The sequence below is a fragment of the Sinocyclocheilus grahami genome, unplaced genomic scaffold (genome assembly GCF_001515645.1).
Source record: "Sinocyclocheilus grahami isolate Dianchi unplaced genomic scaffold, SAMN03320097.WGS_v1.1 scaffold280.1, whole genome shotgun sequence".
Taxonomy (NCBI): domain Eukaryota; kingdom Metazoa; phylum Chordata; class Actinopteri; order Cypriniformes; family Cyprinidae; genus Sinocyclocheilus; species Sinocyclocheilus grahami.
Window position 1 is genome coordinate 1,545,680 of NW_015505459.1, and position 20,109 is coordinate 1,565,788.

Sequence of the window (20,109 nt, forward strand, 5' to 3'; positions counted from 1 at the left end):
AGTGATCACTTTAAGAAATAGTTTCATTTACTCACCCTCATGTCATTCAAAACCATATGACTCTTCAATATAATGAAACTGGATGGGTTTGGAACAACATGCGGGTGAGAAAATAAAACTTTATTTATTTTTTTTTTGAGTAAATTATCGCTGTTGATGCTCATGCAAAGACAGTTTATTTATCGGTTGACCTCCCTTTTTGTTTTGTTGCTAAAGTCAACTCCTCACCTAATTATTAATGCACAGCTAAAGTGCATTTAAAGAGATAGTTCACCCAAATTTGTAATCATTTACTCACCCTCCACTTGCCCCAAACCTTTATGAGTTTCTTTCTTCTGTCGAACACAAAAGAAGGTATTTTGAAGAATGTTGGTAACCAAACATCTGACGGTAGCCATTGACTTCCATAGTATTTTTTTTTCCCATAATATGGAATTCAATGGCTACCGTCAACTGTTTGGTAACCAACATTCTTCAAAATATCTTCTTTTGTGTTCAAAAGCTAAAAGCAGTTCAGAGATTTGAAAGAATGCAAGGGTGAGTAAATGATGACAGAATTTATATTTTTTGGGTGCATATCCCATTTAGGGAAATTAACCAAACCCAATACAACTAAAGCTAATAGGAAAGGTTTAGGTAAACAGTCATGAGATTCAAATTAACAACTGCATTTTGAAGTAAAATAAGTTATATTCAAACACACTGAGCTTTGTGCCATTCAGAAAGAGCTGAGCCGTGATTGACAAACGCTAGGCAGCATTTTTAACTGTTATATACAAATGCGGCCACTAGAGGTCAGTGATTGCCAACAGAAGACACTTCTTAGTAACATCATTATAGGAAACTGATGGCAAAATAAAATCCATTTGCCTCTAGAATGAACACTCCCAAAATGGATTTATCCTTGACATACTTCTCAATGTTTATTGTACTTTGGGGAATGCTAGTGTTTCCTAAGATAAACTAAAACGCTGGACCGGAACCCAAAAGTAACAAATAATAACCCCGACACTTACTGTATATTATCCAACATCTCTCTCAGGAGGTCAAAGTGCTCATAGTGAAATACAAGTCACAGATTTTCCCTTTCTCCATGTCTGTACCAGCCATTGCACTTCCTCTTCCTGTTTTGTGTGAGATCAGTGCCGCAGCGGCACCATCACCTCTACGTAGCTACAGGGGAAAAATCCGGACTGGCCGTGCACGGTTCCCTCGAACCAGTTCTCGTCTATCTGATTGGTCAGTGTGATGACGTTGCCCTCGCAGAAGCCAAGCTCTCCGTCGTTCTCAGGTTCAAAGTCGTACAGAGCCTTGCAGCAGGGCTGATCTGTCGCTATGGAGACCAAAGAAAGAATGAGAATAGAGAGGATAAAAGGTGAAGATGCACAGAGAGAGAGAGGGGGGAAAAAGTAACTATTAGAAGAGAGATTATTTCAAGTGCACATGGAACATCAAATGAAAACGGGTTTTATTTAATGGCTACTTTGAACAAATGGTACAAAAACAGGATTTGAAACTGACCAAAAAAAATGTATGTATGCTATTTTTAGTTGAATAAAGTATTAGCGAAAATTTGTTACATAACCATATTACATAACTAAATTTTCAAAACACTCATTTTTTTATTTTAGCAATAAACAACAACTGAATTAATATAAAAAATAAATCCTAGGTTAATAAATAAAGTTAAATATTAATAAGTAACATTAATTATAAACAAAATAATAATGACAAAAAAAAAATCTAAATTCAATAAATAATAAAATACATTTTGAAAATACTGATTTGTCTCATTTTGATATATCTAGCAGTAAACACGGTAAGAAATTTTAACAAGTGAATTGCCATAATGAATTTCTAAAAGGAAAAAAGTTAAATAATGAAAAATTGCATTAATAAACAAAACTTTACATATAAATGAAATAATAATAATAATAATTAAAAATACAAAATGAAAAAAAAAAAATATATATATATTTAATTTATAAAATTATAAATAATATATTTCTATACATTTATTTTAAACAATATTATATTTAATAATTATTTATACTAAAATAAAATACACTACAATGGGTAACAAGGTGGTACGGTGTTGGTTTATAAAAATATTTTCTGAATCATTTTTCTATTAATAATTTTGAAAGTGGAGTTGAACTCAATGTAGTTAAATGGATAGCTCACCCAAAAATGAACATTAGCCCATGAATTTTTAAAACTAGCTTCTTTCCATACTATGTTAATTTTATGTTAGACAATAGTTTATCTAACATATCTGATAGTCCTCTCTCCAAAGAACCTGGGATTTGTGCCTTCATTAAAGAAGGAAAAAAGAGAGAGCCATTTGTACTCAACTTGTGGAAAGTGCTAATGAAATGAAATTGCGTCTTTAATGAAAATTGACCAAAAAGATTTAGCATTTTATGCACCTGCACTACAGCCTTCATGCAAAAGGCATTAACCAAAGTAGGATTTACCGACGAAAATGGACAGTTCGGCCACCTCCAAACATACAGGTCCCAAAACCATCTATATTAGCTTTTAAGCAATCCAAACCCACCACATGCTAGACAACACTCGCTGAACACTTCAAATCAAACCACATTAATGTAATTACTAAATGTTAGCATTAATGTATAGGAATTACTGCAAATTGTGGTGCGTGTGCTGCCTACAGTGGGGCTTTAAAAATCCTACAATGTGATTTTCTGGATTTTTTTTTTCTCATTTTGTCTCTCATAGTTGAGGTATACCTATGATGAAAATTACAGGCCTCTCTCATCTTTTTAAGTGGGAGAACTTGCACAATTGGTGGCTGACTAAATACTTTTTTGCCCCACTGTATGTAGCGTGTTCCAAATCAGTCACTTAGAAAGTTGCATTTAGGTTAGGATGCTGTCTTCGAAGATACCCTATGTAGGCTGCAGACAGCGAGGCAGATCAGTGGGTTTGGAAAAAGCTTGTTTTTGTATGTGTGAGATGAGATGTTCTTAAACTGTTCATGCAGGGTTTAATAAATAACTCATTTTTGAGCTAAACGAGCTCCCCGGTGGATAATTCAACATGTGGTAGATTGAGCACATGTTTGATTAATCTTATGAAGGGAAACTAAACGTGTCACACTCACAGAGCATCTCATACACGAGTGATCTGTCTGTGCTCATCACGGGTTTGTTATGTGTGTGAGTGCATTTAGCGTTTTCAGTATGATTTGAAGCTGGAAATAATCAGGCACAGAATAAAAGCCCTTCACCATGCCGAGTGTCTGTTTGTGTGTGACTCACAATTGCGTTTTTGGCGTGAGGATGTCCTGTTAAAGGAGGGGGCCGCTGACGTAAAAGAAGGAAAAACAATAGTCAGTCTTTGATTGGCTCCACACAGTCTTTCACAGTGAAAACCAGCTGGAACAGCCTTCAAAAACACATCCATCCACACAAACATGCACGACAAGCTCATCTTCACACAGTATTACGTGTACTGCTTCAGTAGGATGTATAATGTGAATTTTTTCTATGCACATTCAGGACAATGCGCTGTACACAACAGAGCACACTGCAACAGATACTATATCCCACAATGCAATGCACCAGTGTTGTTATGGTTAACTGGAGCAAATAAAAAAAACTTAAATAAATACATCTAAGATAAAGTGCTAAATTACAAAACAAAAATAACAAATTACAAAAAAAATTTAAATAAATAAAAACAAATAAAGCTAAATAAAAATATTAAAAAAATAAAAATGACAAAAGCATATAACAAAACATAAAAATAAACTTAAAATGATTCAGAACATTAATAAATACTATAATAGTATATAACACTGCACTGCACTCAATTTAACCAATTAAAATGTTTGGAAATAAATAAAATAAAATATAATTTAAAAAAATTTAGATTTAAAGCTTAAACCTAAAGAAACAAACAAAATTGAGTAATGCTGCCTTGGAAAGTTGAGAAGTACTACAATTACTAAAACTATAAATAAATCTAAAAATAAATAAAGCTAAATAGAATTAAAAAAATAATGAAAATGACAAAAGCACACAAAATGTCTAAAACTTAAATTAAAATTAAAATCTATATTTAATATATTAATAGATACTATTGTATATAAATAATATAACTCTGAAATGCATTCAATTCTACCTTCCTTTTTCAGTGATGAATGATGCATTATGTTAAACATCACTTTCTTGACTCAATAATTGATCCAACTCCCAAGTGGGAAGATTTTTATACAAATACAATTATTTTGCATTTTAAAGGCGTCATATGATGCTGCTAAAAAGAACTTTATTTTGTGTATTTGGTGTAATGAAATGTGTTTATGCGGTTTAAAGTAAAAAAAAAAACATTTTCCACATACTGTACATTATTGTTTCTCCTCTATACCCCGCCTCTTTTGGAAGACCAAACAAAGTAGTTTCGCTTTCACAACAAAAAACAGCGACCTAGCGTGAGGGGAAGCCCCGGCTTAGCGTGCGCTCAGGCCGGGCTAGCGTGAGCTGATGCGGCGGGGTCGAGAACGGCTGGGGGATCCGACGAATGAGCGGCAACCACATGTGACGGACCCCGGGCTGGATTCCGCTTCGTCCACGGTGAAAGTTGATGTATTCCCTCAGCGACCAGCACGGATCAGCTCTAGGCATGACGAAGCGGATATCGTCCTCTTTTGGAAGACCAACCAAAGTAGTTTCGCTTTCACAACGAAGCACACAGCGTCTTCACGACATGGCTGCAGCGTCAACAAAACTACAGTGAGACTAAAAGTTACGCCTCCTTTCTATTCGTGAACATTTGGGCGGCGTTATGCAAATCTTCCCACATAGTGACCTAGATATGTGGGGGCGTGTTAGAACGAGCCGTTTTAGGTAGGCGTGGCAGACTCTGAACTTTTATAAAGAATATCTCTTTGGATTTGAGACTTTAGTCTTTGCAACTTTACAGATCTTCTTTATGCACCAAGAGCTTGTAACACTCCAAAGAGAAAGGAAAAATTGAAATCGCATCATATGACCCCTTTAATAAAATGTTATTTCCAAAATGCCACCTGAGCCAATGTATGTTCAAATGTTTAATGGTGCGCATTGCGTACTGAGTAATGTCTGGGCCTGAAAACGCTTAACGTAAGAAGGTAAGAAAGACAAAAAGGCATCCATGTTTGTCTGAATCCTGATTTTAAGTAAAAGGATGTTAAGGACAACACAATTCAGAGTGTGAATCAGCGAATGGCTGAAAGAAAATGCTGTCATCTAGTTCATCATCTTTTCAGCATATGAATAAACTTTTACGAGAAATAAGCATTTTAGTCAGTAAATATTGGCTTTGCTATGACTAAAGCTCACTTCAGTTTATTCTAGATCATTAGACATGACTTTATTGTGCCTTGGAAGGCTGCTTGAAACCTCAGACAGTCTGTTTCCATATACACAAAATCAAAACTCTGCTTAGTAAGTCGCTGACGGTCTGGCCAGCCAGACTGGCATAGGTTTTGGAAAGCCAATATTTTAAAATACTAAGTATTATATAGTATACACCCTGTACAACATGCAGTGTTCCATTCGGAACGTGTTTGTTAATCAATTGCGTTATCTTGTCTTGTCTCCATGGAAACTAGTGACTGTATGAGAATAAACTCTCAGTCTGTGGAAATCTGCAGAGATTTGCATTACATAAATCGGTGAATATGACCTATTGACTGATTTCCATTAACCCTTTCTCTTGATTAAAAAGATTTTCAGAAGAAAAAGCTGTAATGTGTGAGTCAAAGCATTATTCAGGAAGACCATTCCATTGCGTGATTAACCTTTCCTTAAGGTAGCTCTGTCTTTTGCACACATAATGGCTTTTGTCTTTTCATATCTACCATTACCAATCAAATCTAGGCCACTTCAAAAATGTTGTTTAATTTACAGTAAGGTCTGCATGTGTTAAAACACATCATCTCTGCTGTTGATTCATTTCTATTATTAAAGGAATAGTTCCCCAAAAATGAAGTTGTAGATGAGTTTGTTTCTTCATTGGAACAGATTTGGAGAAATGTAGCATTGCATCACTTGCTCACCAATGGATCATCTGCAGTGAATGGGTGCCGTCAAATCCATCATTAAGGTATTTTAACATCATACGTTTGCTTCTGGTCAAAATATGAGTCCATAATTAATAAAAACTGTTATTATTCCTATAGTGAAAGTCCATCCCCTGTTGTCCTCTCACATCAAAATCTACCGAAATATTTGTTTAGAACAGTTTTTGACTGTTTACTATTATAAACAGTGCTTAAAACAACTCATATTTCTCTCATGGTTCAGACGAGAAGACTCTTTTTCACTAAGGAAGCATTATTATGGGTTATAGACTTTAGCTGGAAGCAACGGATTTGTTTCTTACAAACATGCAGCATTTCACTTCCCAAGATGTTAATTGATGGACTGGAGTGGTGTGGATTATTGTGATGTTTTTATCAGCTGTTTAGACTTTCATTCTGACGGCACCCATTCACTGCACAATATCCATTGGTGAGCAAGTGATGGAATACTCAATTTCTCCAAATCTGTTCTGATGAGGAAATAAACTCTACATTTTGGATGGCCTGAGAGGGAGTAAACTTTCAGCACATTTTTATTTTTGGGTGAACGATTACTTGAAGCCTTATGTAAATGAACAGGGAGAGCTCACCTGCGGATGTATACGAGGGTGGCGCAGCTGACGGATTCCAGCCTCCGTTAGAGTCTTCCGGCTCGGAGCAATCAAAACTGGGTCTGGACACAGGCATCCGTTTCTGGCGCGGCTGAGATTGGGCCTTGTTTACTCTGCAGAGCACATACGCAAACATGAACACAAATGCATGCAAACACAAACAGGTAAACCATCTATCAGGAGAAAGAGGCTGAAAACATTTCAGCGAAAAATGAATTTATTATATACAGAGCACTTGAAGAAAGTGCAGAGGCCATATGGATTTCTGTAATATTGTTGTTACGATACTTTTGCAGTCTATTTGTAGCTTGAACGCTTTAGTCCCCATTCACTGTAACCGCATAGAAAAAAATGACCATGAACATGAATCAAAATTTCTCCTTATGCGTCAATGTCAAACAGGTTTGGAATGACATGACAAATATTTATTTTTGTGATGAAGACAGAAAGATACAATGGATTTTCATCTCTAACCTTTCTCTCATTCTCTGTGCCAGCTCCTCCAGGACTTCCATAGACTGTCTGTGAAACTGCAGCTGAGATTCGACCAAAGCTGTGAGCTGACTCACCTGCTCCACCTACAAAGCACGCATACAACGCACAGCCACACACACATACAGAACATGAAAAGATGTTATTGCCTTAGAATAAAGAGCTATAGTCTGTAAGCTTCTTTTACGCGTCACTGTGCCTGATTTTGCATCTCTATTTCTGCTATGTCACAAGGGCTTCAGCATTCAGGAAACACATCTCAGTAAGTAAACTTGTAAACAGTTTTTTCTTGTTTTTGGCATAAACCTTATTATAAACCTTAAAACTCTATGAAATGACAAACGGGACACTCTACACTCCTGTGGCTGTCTGCTAGGTTTATTATAGAAAACTAAAACTGAAACTATAATTGAACTAGTTTCAAGTTTCGTTATTTGAAATAAAATAAACGTTAACTGAAATAAAATAATAAAATAAAATAATATATATATTTTTTTTTAATTCAACAGATTGCCAAGTCAACATTTTAATTTAATAAATAAAAACTATAACTTAAATAATAATGAATAGAATTTTATTAGAAGAATATATATTAAAAATAACAAAAATGCACAACAAAATTACCAAAACTTTAAAATGATAACGGAAAAATAAAGACTGATTCAAAACAATAATAAAAGCGACAATAGTATCTCAATGATATTTAAACAGGACTGTTTTCCACAGCATAAACATCACAACAACCCAATGTTAAAACTAACATTGCATCAATAAATTAAAACTAGGGCTTAACCCTTTGAGGAGTCATACTGAAGAGTTTATAAGTACAGTTATATGTAAAAATGAAATATCAAAATATGCTCCTGAAAACAGCTGGAAGGAGCTTTATATCCAAATCATAAATCATAACACTTTTATAAAATGAAGTGAGAATGAACATTCCTATGTTGACCCAAAAGAGTCATACTTTAGTTTAATGTCATACATCATGTGCATTTTTTTAAGATGCAATATGCAAAATGCAGTAAATATTTATGGATATCCATGGTACAGTCATACCATGTTACTTTGTTATATACTGAACTGAATGACTACTACTGTCTTGTACCATGGTATTTGCAAGGTACACGCATAGCAAATTGAAGAACCTTTTGTTAGCATACATTAATGACCTTGATTAATTACAGGCCTGCGTTTAAGACCAATGTAGCAAATAATCAGAAACATCCCAAAGTTTTCACAGTCTCTCGTGTCGATAAAACAGACTGATAAATGTGTTGGCTCAGAAGACTGTCTGGAAAATATCCAGCACTCACTGATGTGGATCACTGTAGCAACAGTACAATTATATGACACTCCCTGGTCCTGAACTATAAAAACTTTCCAACAGGGGGCCATTTGATTTTAATTTTAGAGCTGTTCTCTCAGACAAGGATCACTGTAACTATTGCTCATTACTTTAAGCAGCCTAAAAGAATCTAAGCAACCAAAATAATTATACAGTATAATTTATTGTATTTTGTAATTGTAATTTTATTTAGATCGTTTTGATATTTTCAAGTTTTGTAACGTTTTCCAATGACAAAGTTTGAAATTGTAGTTAAATGGCAACACCTCAACATTTTCATTGCTGTTTTGGCAGGTGCTTTTTACAAAAGCAATTTGTGACAAAGTCTGATTACCATTAAAAACAGCCCAAAATAAACCACATCCTAAGTGTCAAGAACGAGACCAAAGCTCAAGATCCATATATCAAAACCTTTCAGCATCTTAAAGGAGACATATCATAAAAATCTGACTTTTCCAGGTTTTAAGTGCTATAATCAGGTCCCCGGTGCATCTACCAACCAAGGAAACGTGAAAAAGATTAACCCAGTAACTTTGCTTTGGTAAGCCTTTTTCTGCAAGTGTCTGAGAAAACGAGCGCGTCTGATTTCGCTCCCTTGGTGACGTTGCAAAGTGATCTCATTATAATATTACCGCCCCTTAATCTGTAAGTTTCCACCCACAGCGCTGTCATTTTGATTGAACGGTGTACCAGTTCTAACGCCATGGCGAAAGTTTGAGCAAAACATGCTAACTGTTCTGTCTTTGGCTGCACAGACGAGCACAGAACACTATTTACAGTCCCAGCCTCAGAGGACACAAGACAGCAGTGGATTTATTGATTTATTTACTGTATATTGCTGCTGCCACACAGATCTAAAATAAACAAGCGATTTATTTCCCAGCTGTTTAAATTCACAGACATAACCGACTGTTTGTGTTTTTAACGTAAACTTGTGTGTGAATGAGAACTTAGTTTAGTACTCACATGCTGTGACAGCCGCTTTCTGTCCGTGTGCACTCAGAAAACCGTATATCAGAAGTTTAAACTCATATGGTTTAAAACGCATGATTTCAGTGCGATAAACATGATAATCAGAACCAAAACAGATGTTTTTAGCAGGTCCGAGCTGTAATGGCGCAGCTCTATTCTGGAAAAGGGGGCGGGGAGTAGCAGCTCATTTGCATTTAAAGAGACAGGCCTGAAAAACAGCGTGTTTCTGCTTCCACTCAAAATAGGCATTTTCAAAATGATATAATAAATTATCTGTGGAGTATTTTGAGCTGAAATGTCACAGACACATTCTGGGGACATCAGAGACTTATATACATATTGTAAAAAGGGGCATAATATGTCTCCTTTAAAAAGGAGGGGCTCAGAGACTCTAATAGGCTGAAGTGAACTTACGTCAGTATCCAGAAGGTTCTGCATGCTGGTTTCAGCTGCTTCTTTGGACTCTTCGAACTTCTCTGCTGCTAGCCTGAGCTCCTCATCCGGAATCTTCCCCTGACGCTTCTTCTTGTAGTCATAATCTAGTCGACGGCCCTCCAGTTTCTTCAGATAATGCTGAGGAACAGCATATTGCTACTATTAACAACCCATAATTACAATATGAAACAAATGCTCATACATTTAGCCCATGACTCATACATATTTAAAGAGGACATCGGATGCAAATATCACTTTTACATGGTGTTTGCATATAAATGTGTTTTAGCAGTGTGTGGACACAACCACCCTACAATGACAAAAACCCATTCACTCCTTTTTATATAATCCCCAAAAAATTTTAACATTCTCAATTATCAAGCCGTTTTGATTTTCTGAACAGTATGATGTCATACTGCTCAGGCCGCACCCACGAACACTGACGGACTGTCCCGTATTGGCATATTTCCGCCCCTCAGAAAGTTGTACGCTGTATGCGGAGGATGCAGTGGATTAGCTTTGTTTTTGATGGTAACACCATCGAATAAACAAGAAACAGAAGAAAGGGGTGGGGTGAGCAGTAGCTAATTATCATTTAAAGAGACATGCACCAAAACGGCTCGCTGTGAACAGGGCTGTTTTTGACAAGGTAAAAAGGGTGTTGTTTGCAGTGGCGGCTCGTCAGGGGAGGCAGGGGAGGCAGGGGAGGCACAGCCTCCCCATAATTATGAGGTGAAAATGGGAGGAGGACGATTTAATGTTAATAAAATTCACAATTAATTTCAGTTCATGTCTCAGAATGTGTATTTTTTGTTTGTAATTTCACAGTTGTAATACCATAACGTGAAAGCACTGCTTTTCTATCGCGAATGTGCCGAATCTGCTGATGTAATTACAACCGCTAGGTGATAGAGAAGGTGAGGGAGAGGCTGGGGGAGCACGGAGCTCTCGTGCCTCCGTTGGTAAAAAAAAATTAGCCAATCAGCATCGAGTGTTCACTTTCAGCGCTGAGGAGTGTTGAGAAAAGAAACATTGCAAGGGAGGCTAGCCTCCTTCTGATATCAACCAATCATCACAAAGACGTAAATTACGTGATATTAGTTTGAACGTCTCCTGCTGCGCTGATAATGTACCAAGTACTTATGAGTAGCGATATTGAATATTTGATCGCCAACAGATTTACCAAACTGTCATTCAAACAGTATACAAATTTAGGGAAAACAGCCTAAACTGGATATAGGCTACAGCAGACGGCTTAATTAAATGGCGCAACAGGCAGCTCTCTTTTAACAGACTTTTAAGAAGGGTTGGATGTTTGCTTCAAGTGATAGTCCAGGTAAGTGAAATTATATTATCTTGCTGTATGTATGTCGTTTTCTTTGCGTTTTCTGACTAAAAGCAACCAAAAAGCCATTTTAAAGTAGTTAAGCAAATAATAATAATAGGCAGGGATCCCAGAACAATACAATTAGTGTGCCGCCTCTATTTTAAAACCCACGAGCCGCCACTGGTTGTTTTTCACAACCATTGAGGAATTTTAACCAAAATATGTTGCAGATATTTCATGAAGATGCTAAAAATTCCAATATACCAATTTGTGGGAAATGGGCATCTGATGTCCCCTTTAAATTACTAAACTTTTAGAGTGCAACTGATAGTAGTTTGACTGCAGTTTTCCACCTGTATGTCTTTCAGGTCCTTGTCGATTATAGTTTGGAAAGGGTCAATGAAGTTCTGTTTGACATCAATGTCTAGAGAGTCTTTGATTTCTGCCAGTCTCTTCATGGCCTCTCCCATCTCCACTAAAGCGCCACCTACAGATTGGGTGGAGAACATGCACAAAAATCTTATGTAAAAAAAAAACAAATTAAAAGATTTTAGAATAGCTGTATAAACAAAGAAAACATAATACACTTATATCATAAAGATTAATCACAGATGTTTGACAGGACTCTAAAAATTAGATGCTGAGAATCTGAATAGATTTTTTGTTTGTGCTGGTACATGTTACTGCAAGAATGATTTTTATGCTTTGGGCAAATAATATGAATGAAATTGTTTCCAATTACAGTTTTTTGTAATTGCTTGTAAGAAAAACACTCCTCTCACCAAAGTTGGTGTCCTCTCCCATGTCTCGGCCGTATTTGAGCATACACTCTCCCAGAAGGCCTTCTGCCTGCGGGTAACCTGGGCTCTTCACCTGCCCGCGCATTTTAGACATGGTGTTCACCATGGTCAGCCTCGCTCGTGATGCTGCAGTACAAAACAGACAGACAGATGAATGAAAAGAAATATACACTACAATAAAGAATTTCTTATTCTTAATATTTTGTCTTGTTTTCCAGAATAAATCTCTAAACATAATTAAATCAAGATACATTTACTTAAACAAAATAACTAAAATATTAAGTGTCCATTTTTAAAGTCAACTACAGGAATAGTTAATGAAAAAAAAAATCCTGCTATCCAAGATGTAGATGAGTTTGAGAAATTTAGCATTACATCACTTGCTCAGCAATGGATCCTCTGCAATGAATGGGTGCCATCAGAAAACAATTGTTTTAAGTTAAAGGGGTCATATGATGTTGCTAAAAAGAACATTATTTTGTGTATTTGGTGTAATGCTATGTGTTTATGCGGTTTAAGGTAAAAAAAACACATTATTTTCCACATACTGTACATTATTGTTTCTCCTCCATGTACAACATGCCTACTCTACACTGCTCAAAACTCACGTTTGAATCAATGGCAAATTATTTAAACATAAAAACGTACTTGCAGGCTGTGAGTCAGACGCACCAGACTGTCATTGCAAAGTTGGAATTGCCCAACTTTATAGAAACAGCCTTTGTGCCACAGACGCATTGTAGGCTACTGGTTCAGGAAACAGTCCTTATCCTCCATAAAATGCGCAGCACACATCTGAATATTTGGGTTGAAGTGTTCTGGAACAGTGCTGTAAATACAACTTAACCACTGATTTCTAGTTGTGTCCTCTTTTGGAAGTCCAAACAAAGTGACGAAAACGAAACACACAGCGACTCCACAACATGGCAGCGGAGCTCCATCCTTTATGGAGGTCCATCCTTAAAGCTCCATCCTTTATGGAGGATAAGGACTGTTTCCTGAACCAGTAGCCTACAATGCGTCTGTGGCACAAATGCAATTCCAACTTTGCAAGGACAGTCTGGCGCGTCTGACTCACAGCCTGCAAGTACGTTTTTTTATATTTAAATAATTTGCCATTGATGATTCAACAGCAAGAATTAAAGTTACACCTTCTTTTTTTGCGTGAACATTTGGGCGGTGTTATGCAAATCTTCCCACATCGTGATGTAGACATCTGGGGGTGTGTTAGAATAAGCCGTTTTAGGTAGGCGTGGTTGACTCTTAACTTTTATAAAGAATATCTCTTTGGATTTGAGACTTTAGTCTTTGCAACTTTAAGAGAAAGGAAAAATTTAAATTGCATCATATGACCCCTTTAAAAGCATCTTAATGATCGTTTTTGTACTTACAAACACAGTTTTTTTCACTTAAGATGTTAATTGACTGGAGTGGTGTGGATTATTGTGATGTTTTTATCATCTGTTTGGACTCTTATTCTGACGGCACCCATTCACTGCAGAGGGTCCATTGGTGAACAAGTGATGCAATGCAATTGTTTTTATTAATTTAGTCCATGTTTTCACCTGGGTTAGGCTGCAGGTATTCGGTAGTTTTGCAGAGCACATCTGATATGGCTTTGCTGGAGACGTCAGCTTTCTGTGAAGCACAAATGTCAGAGAACAGGTGTGGGTCTTTACATCACACTGTCAACAGAGGCGGCTCATTAATCGTTCATTTACAGCTCTCACAGACAGACCTGGAACAATCAGCAGTGGTCACACCTACTAAAACAACAGCCATTCAGGAAGCTGACTGATACCAAGTTAAAGTAATATTCTGGGTTCTTTACAACATAAACTCAACAGACTGTGGCCTGCTGTGGTTTACCACAGAAAATAATGCAAATAATGTATTTAAACCAGAAATGTGAAGCTTGTATTAATGTTAAATCTCTTACTGGAATTATGTAGTAAAATTACACCATAAGCTGTAAAGTTGTACGAGTAGTCATTTTGACGTTGGGCTACTTCTCTAGGTGGAGGAACTTCCGGTTATGCATAGCTAACGTACTTTGGGTGGAAGTGGTATTAGCCACTTTTTTAGTCCAATGACTCCAATCTAATGTCAAGAACTACTAAAGCCAGTCTTGTCAATATGATCCTACAATTAAGCAAAACAATTTTGATTTTGGAGGATAAAATGGGTATTAATGGGCTTTTTAACATTATATTTAAAAGACACAATCACAAAACATTCAAAAAACTAATTATAAGGCCTTTGTGTTTGTTTTTCATTTGTTCATCATTTACTACCAACAATTATCTGAACTTGAATGAGCAATTTTGTGACTGCATTTCAGTTTGTGCTAAGCGGAAGTAGATAGTTCATATCCTATACAATTATTTGCCAGTTCATTTTTTTTCCACAATGAATTTGTTTTGACCAGTCATTCACATCTTTGTGTTTGTGTAGAGGATGTTTCTGGTCAATGTTATGGTTGAATTACTTTCAGTAAGTAGAAAAAAGGAAGTTTAGGTTGCATTTAGGAGAACTTGAACATTGACATTGGAAAATGAATGTTAAAAATGTGTTACCCTCTCAAGGTCTTTGAAGTCTTCATCCAATTTGGTTCCTTCTGCACCTCCCACCTTCTCACTCATCATCTGAAACACACATGTCGGTATTTCTATTAGTACAAAGACTTTCAATAGGCGTAATGTTGTTGTTGTTGTTGTTTTACAGAGTTAATGCTATTTTCTATCCCCTAACCCTTTCAGTAAACATTTTGCAACTTTCTTTTAGAACTGAAAGCTAATAAGAGCGATCATCCTTCAAGAAACACGCATGTGCAACAAGACTTATTAAAAAACACATTTTTGACAGTGAGTTTGCATGATAAAGTACTAAAATACAAGAAACATTCATTGGTTTGCAAATGTAAAGTCAAAGAGACAGGCATCAGCTTTCATCAGCTCCTTATGTTGAAGCCTCAGGCTTTTCATCTGATTACCTGCTGCACTTTCAGTTCACGTTAAAGAGCGAGCGGGAAAAAGCAATAGTGTCTGGCATGTAAAGAACTTAAAATATGTTTTAATTTGTTGACTTTTGTGAGTGTGTTCACATAAGAATCTTCTATGTACAGTAAAATTTTACTTCTGTCAGGACCACTATTGTCAAACATGATTGACAATTAGCATACAGTTTGGATTGGCGGTATGGTTCTGTTCTGGGCGAGAACTCCCTGTGCATCCATGCAGCCTAGCATGGATGAGAGCAGGGACAGCAGCAATAACCCCCCAGGGGTAAACAGAATAGAACCAACATAAATACACTGCAGATATCATTAATGTTCAATAATTTAATGTACACATTTTAGAAATTATTCTGATTCAAAGGAGAATCAGAACGTCAAATCCTGACTGGATAAGAGGAGGAGCTGGGGATGGAGAAGGGACAGGTAGATGGTGACCAGCTGAGAGTCAGCTGATGCGAGCTTGACTGATGTGACCTGCCAGAACTAATGATATGCTTGATTTTGTCACTCTAAAAAAAAAAAGAAAAAAAAAATGTTTAGAATGAAACCACATTCTCCTGTTCATTCTCCTGTTCCTGTTATTTTAGTATCATTGATATACTACTATAGTTTTTGCTAATATACTGAATTTGACTTTTTATATTTTTTCACTTTAATTTTAGTTAATTTTGTTGTGTTAATAATTGTATTCGTTTTTTTTTTTTTTTTTTAAGTCTGTATTGTATTTTTAAAGCAGTTTTAGTTTATTTAGGGTTAGGCATATTCGTGTCTGTGCAACTTTTCCCAAGTTCGTTCCCCTTCTCTACCTATTATTTCATACACTCTCCACTATATTTGCTATTTGTTAATAAATAAATAAACGACAACTTATCAAAGAATCTTCATAAAAATTAAGATCTCAGAAACTGCTTTACATAGAAAATATTAATGGAATTTTCTTGTGTAAAACTCACCACCATGTCACTAGGGTGTTGTAGGTGGTTGGCAAGGTGATTTTAACCCATTTCTTAGTGGTTGCTTCTTAGGCCACATCAAAAGAGTTCTATTGACCACCAGGTGAAAATAGAGTCCAATCACTTAGAGACCTAAAAGCACACTTCTCGTCAGCCCTAGCAATCACTACTAACAACATTTGTGTGTCGATGAGAAAAAAAAAGAAATAAGAACAGCAAAGGAAAGAAATTCAATCAGGAATGGACTCTAAGGGTCCCTGAAGAGTTCCCCATCAGAGCTTTTCCTGTTGTTCGTCAATGATACTTCCTGTGTGGGCGGCACACATGCTTACACTCAGTTTCACACAAAAACACTCCTACTTTATCAGCTGAACTCTCTTCAAACACAAACACAGACAGCATGTATGGGGTATTGTATTCCAGTAAACAGGAAGCCTTTTGTGTATCAAGATGATTCCAAAGGATAATATTCAAACAAACCGCACAGCACAGCCTGGGTGGCACGATCCATCAGTCATCATCATTTTTGTGGATTATTGTTACTGTTTAGTGTTTTTGTTAACTTTGAAAGGATCAGGATGCTTTTATGTTTTCCATGTCATATTTTTTTAATTGAACTGGTCATGCGTAAGCTTCAAAAATAGCAAAGTTGTGTTTGTGAGAGTTAATTTTAGCAGACAGCATTGGAAGCAAGATTACAAGACTAAAAGCGGAGAGATAGCTAGTGTGACAGGTTCACAGTAAAACGTTCAAACTTCCAATTGCCGTTCTACAGATTTTCACAGCTCTCTGATTTTCACTCGTACTGACCAAATATTGAACTTAATGTGAAACACACACCCAGTCTTCAGAGAGGAACATGTGCACATGCATGTTTGACTGACAGCACTTCATACAGTGGCTCTATTGTACGGCCCCGAGTCGCTAGCGGCCTAATATGATTCAGATGGAGGTGTGGACACAGATACTGATCATGCAGATCACGTCTATATAATATGCAAAATGAAATACAGTTACAGAAAGCAGTCCATCTCATTTTATGGCTCTCATCTTAAAATTGCATTCAAAGTAATCAGAATTGAGATGTTTTTTTTTGTCAAACACATTATCGATATACAGATTATCATTGTCAATTTTTGACCAATCCTGACTAATTACAATAATTCAATTTTTTTATGGCTGATCATTGATATTATAACAATATATATACAGGATTACAAATATACTACATTTTTCTGTGTTCTGTAGAATTTGTTTAATATTTTGATATCTGATTTGACTGATTTTGAAAGTTCAGAGCTTTATTGTGGACTTTGTTTTGTTTGAAATTTAAAACAAAAAATAACAAAAAAAAATTGTGCCAATATTTGAGCCACAAACATTTTCAGCATGCTGCACGATTCGATAAGAAAGGGAAGTCGCTTATTTTTCAATTTGCATAATTATCTCTGTCCTACAGCAAATCTGACGAACAGGAACAAAGGCATCACTTTTACACAATAGGTAATACACAATATAAGAGCCTGCATGGAAACACAGTTCAGTTCAAAGAGATTTGATATAAGATAACAATGCAAGAGATACTGGGTATAGCACACACTTCTCAAAACCTGCTTGTCAGCCCATAAGTGTAAATGCCACCTAAAACCAAAAAACAAAATAGCAGGTGATAAAGAATATAAGGCGGAAGGGAGGAAAATAGCCTGAAAGAAAACCGTCTATTTGTTGGGCATGTATGCTGTGAACAGGAATCCAGTCTGACGACTAAACAAACACAGTGAATTCTTTACACACCTGTAACACGCATACAAAGTAATAGCAAAAAAAAATAGCAATGCTGGTATCTGCAACAGGAGCGGCAAACACAAAGGATTGCATGGTTTGTAAATGTCTGTTGATGGCGTCTTTGGCTGCTGCCTTGCATCTTGCCGTTATATACTTAAAGTTAAATTTCCCCAAAAATGGAAATGTTCTCACCCTCAGGACATCTAAATAGAGTTTGTTTCTTCATCAGAACAGGTTTGGATCCTCTGCAGTGAATGGGTGCCGTCAGAATAAGAGTCAAAACATCACAATAATCCACAAGTAACCCACACCACTCCAGTCCATCAATTAACATCTTGTGAAGTGAAAAGCTGTGTGTTTTTAAGTTACAAATCCACTATTAAGAGGTTTTAACTTTAAAATGTTGCATCTGGCCAAAACGCGAGACAAAAATCCATAATAATGCTTCCTCCAGCGTTGTCCTCTCACATCAAAATACATATTCGTTTAGAACTGTTTTGGATGGTTTTCACTTGTAAATGGTGCTTGATTGTGATATTTCCTATAAATATGCAGTTTTTCACTTCACAAGATTGATCGGAGTCTAGGGTTGCAAAAAGGTGGAAAACTTCCAGTAAATTTCGGAAATATTCCCGAAATTTTGGAAACTTTCCAGGATTTTTTTTTTTGAATATTCCAGGGATTTTTGGAAAGTTTCCGAAAAATTTACCTGAAATTTTCCACCCCTTTGCAACCCTGCTAGAGTCGTGTGAAAAATTGTGATGTTTTTATCAGCTGTTTGGATTCTCATTCTGATGGCACCCATTCACTGCTGAGGATTCATTAGTGAGCAAGTGATGGGATGCTAAATTTCTCCAAATCTGTTCTGATTAAAAAACAAACTCATCTACATTGGCCTAAGGGGGAGTAAATTTTCTGCAAATTTACATTTTTGGGTGAACCATCTAAATACTTTATAACTGTGAGAATACTTTTAGTAGAATCCGTATGCATGTTTTTCTCTCTCAAGAATTCAGCTTACCACAAATAACTCAGTGTTTAGGCCTGTTTTATATGCTTTAATAAACAGACAATATAATCCTATTCAACCTCAAAAGGTGACATGAGATCAAGATGAAACATACTCTCTGTAAAGACAGGCACAAGCAAAAAAGGAAAAATGGTTAACTAACGACTTAGTCTTTAGTAACTATGAACATCAGGAAGTTCTGCATTTTGACCCTGCAGGCTTTAGTTTTTTTTTTTTTGGTAATGAAGCTCATGGACTGTAAGACCTCTTGTCTGACATTAAGATGCTTGGCCTGATTCTTCTGCAACATGTCAGTGCACGTCAGACTTGTTTTGCTTAAGCAGGTAAAGGAATGTTTGACGGGCTGATGCCAAAAAGTCTGTGCTGTGTTTGATAAACAGGTCTCTTTCTGATTCACTGCATCACTATGTTGGAGTAGAAGACATGGATAAAAAGCTAATCCATCTGAAAAAAAACATACCATCTAAGAATCCGGCCCATGAACTTCCAATTTCATTGACTCTCGCACTACACACTGTTGCACATCACCCCGGACTACATTTCCCATCATGCATTGCACTGATTGCACTCAGCACGGATTGCACACAGCTGTTTACACTGATTGCACCCAGCTGCTTCATATCACTCCCTCACTATTTAACACTCACTCTGATCCCTTCCCTCTGCCGAGTATTGTCTAGCGATTATCACTCTTCTAGCGATAGCTACTCTACAGAGCCCTAGGTCTACAGAGCCTTAGCCTTAGCCTTAGCCTTAGCCTTAGCCTTAGCCTTAGCCTTAGCCTTAGCCTTAGCCTTAGCCTTAGCCTTAGCCTTAGCCTTAGCCTTAGCCTTAGCCTTAGCCTTAGCCTTAGCCTTAGGCGACCCCGCACTCACTCGTGTAATGGCGGCCGCACTAGAGCACGCTCACAAAATGGCGGCGACAGCGGAGCCTGATCGCAAAATGGCGGACACAACAGCGCCCCGTTATGTCACAGCTGCCAATCATGAGTCAAGTCTAAGTACAGCTGATCTTCCTGAGTCAGGTCTAGTCACAGCTGATAGTTATGAGTCTAGTAAAGTCCCAACAGATCTTCCTGAGTCGAGTCTAATCACAGTTGATCATCACGAGTCTAGTCAGGTCACAGTTGATCATCACGAGTCTAGTCAGGTCACAGTTGATCATCACGAGTCTAGTCAGGTCACAGTTGATCGTCATGAGTCTAGTCAGGTCACAGTTGATCGTCATGAGTCAAGCCCCAGTTGTTCTT

At 36.8% G+C, this 20,109-nt stretch overlaps 1 protein-coding gene across 2 annotated transcripts in view; it reads right to left on the reverse strand.

Moving 5' to 3' along the window:
* Positions 1–514: 514 nt before the first annotated feature.
* Positions 515–20,109, reverse strand: part of sh3gl1a (SH3-domain GRB2-like 1a) — a 25,287-nt gene continuing 5,692 nt past the window's right edge. The window contains exons 2-10 of one of the 2 annotated variants that reach the window (XM_016292069.1): positions 14,653–14,721; positions 13,642–13,714; positions 12,059–12,202; positions 11,630–11,763; positions 9,929–10,087; positions 7,177–7,280; positions 6,682–6,815; positions 3,285–3,329; positions 515–1,333 (exon numbers count right to left, since the gene is read on the reverse strand). In XM_016292069.1, coding sequence (XP_016147555.1) covers positions 1,140–1,333; positions 3,285–3,329; positions 6,682–6,815; positions 7,177–7,280; positions 9,929–10,087; positions 11,630–11,763; positions 12,059–12,202; positions 13,642–13,714; positions 14,653–14,721 — 1,056 coding nt within the window. In that variant the 3' untranslated portion in view covers positions 515–1,139. The remainder of the gene's footprint in view (positions 1,334–3,284; positions 3,330–6,681; positions 6,816–7,176; positions 7,281–9,928; positions 10,088–11,629; positions 11,764–12,058; positions 12,203–13,641; positions 13,715–14,652; positions 14,722–20,109) is intronic. The other variant, XM_016292070.1, reaches the window with a different exon arrangement.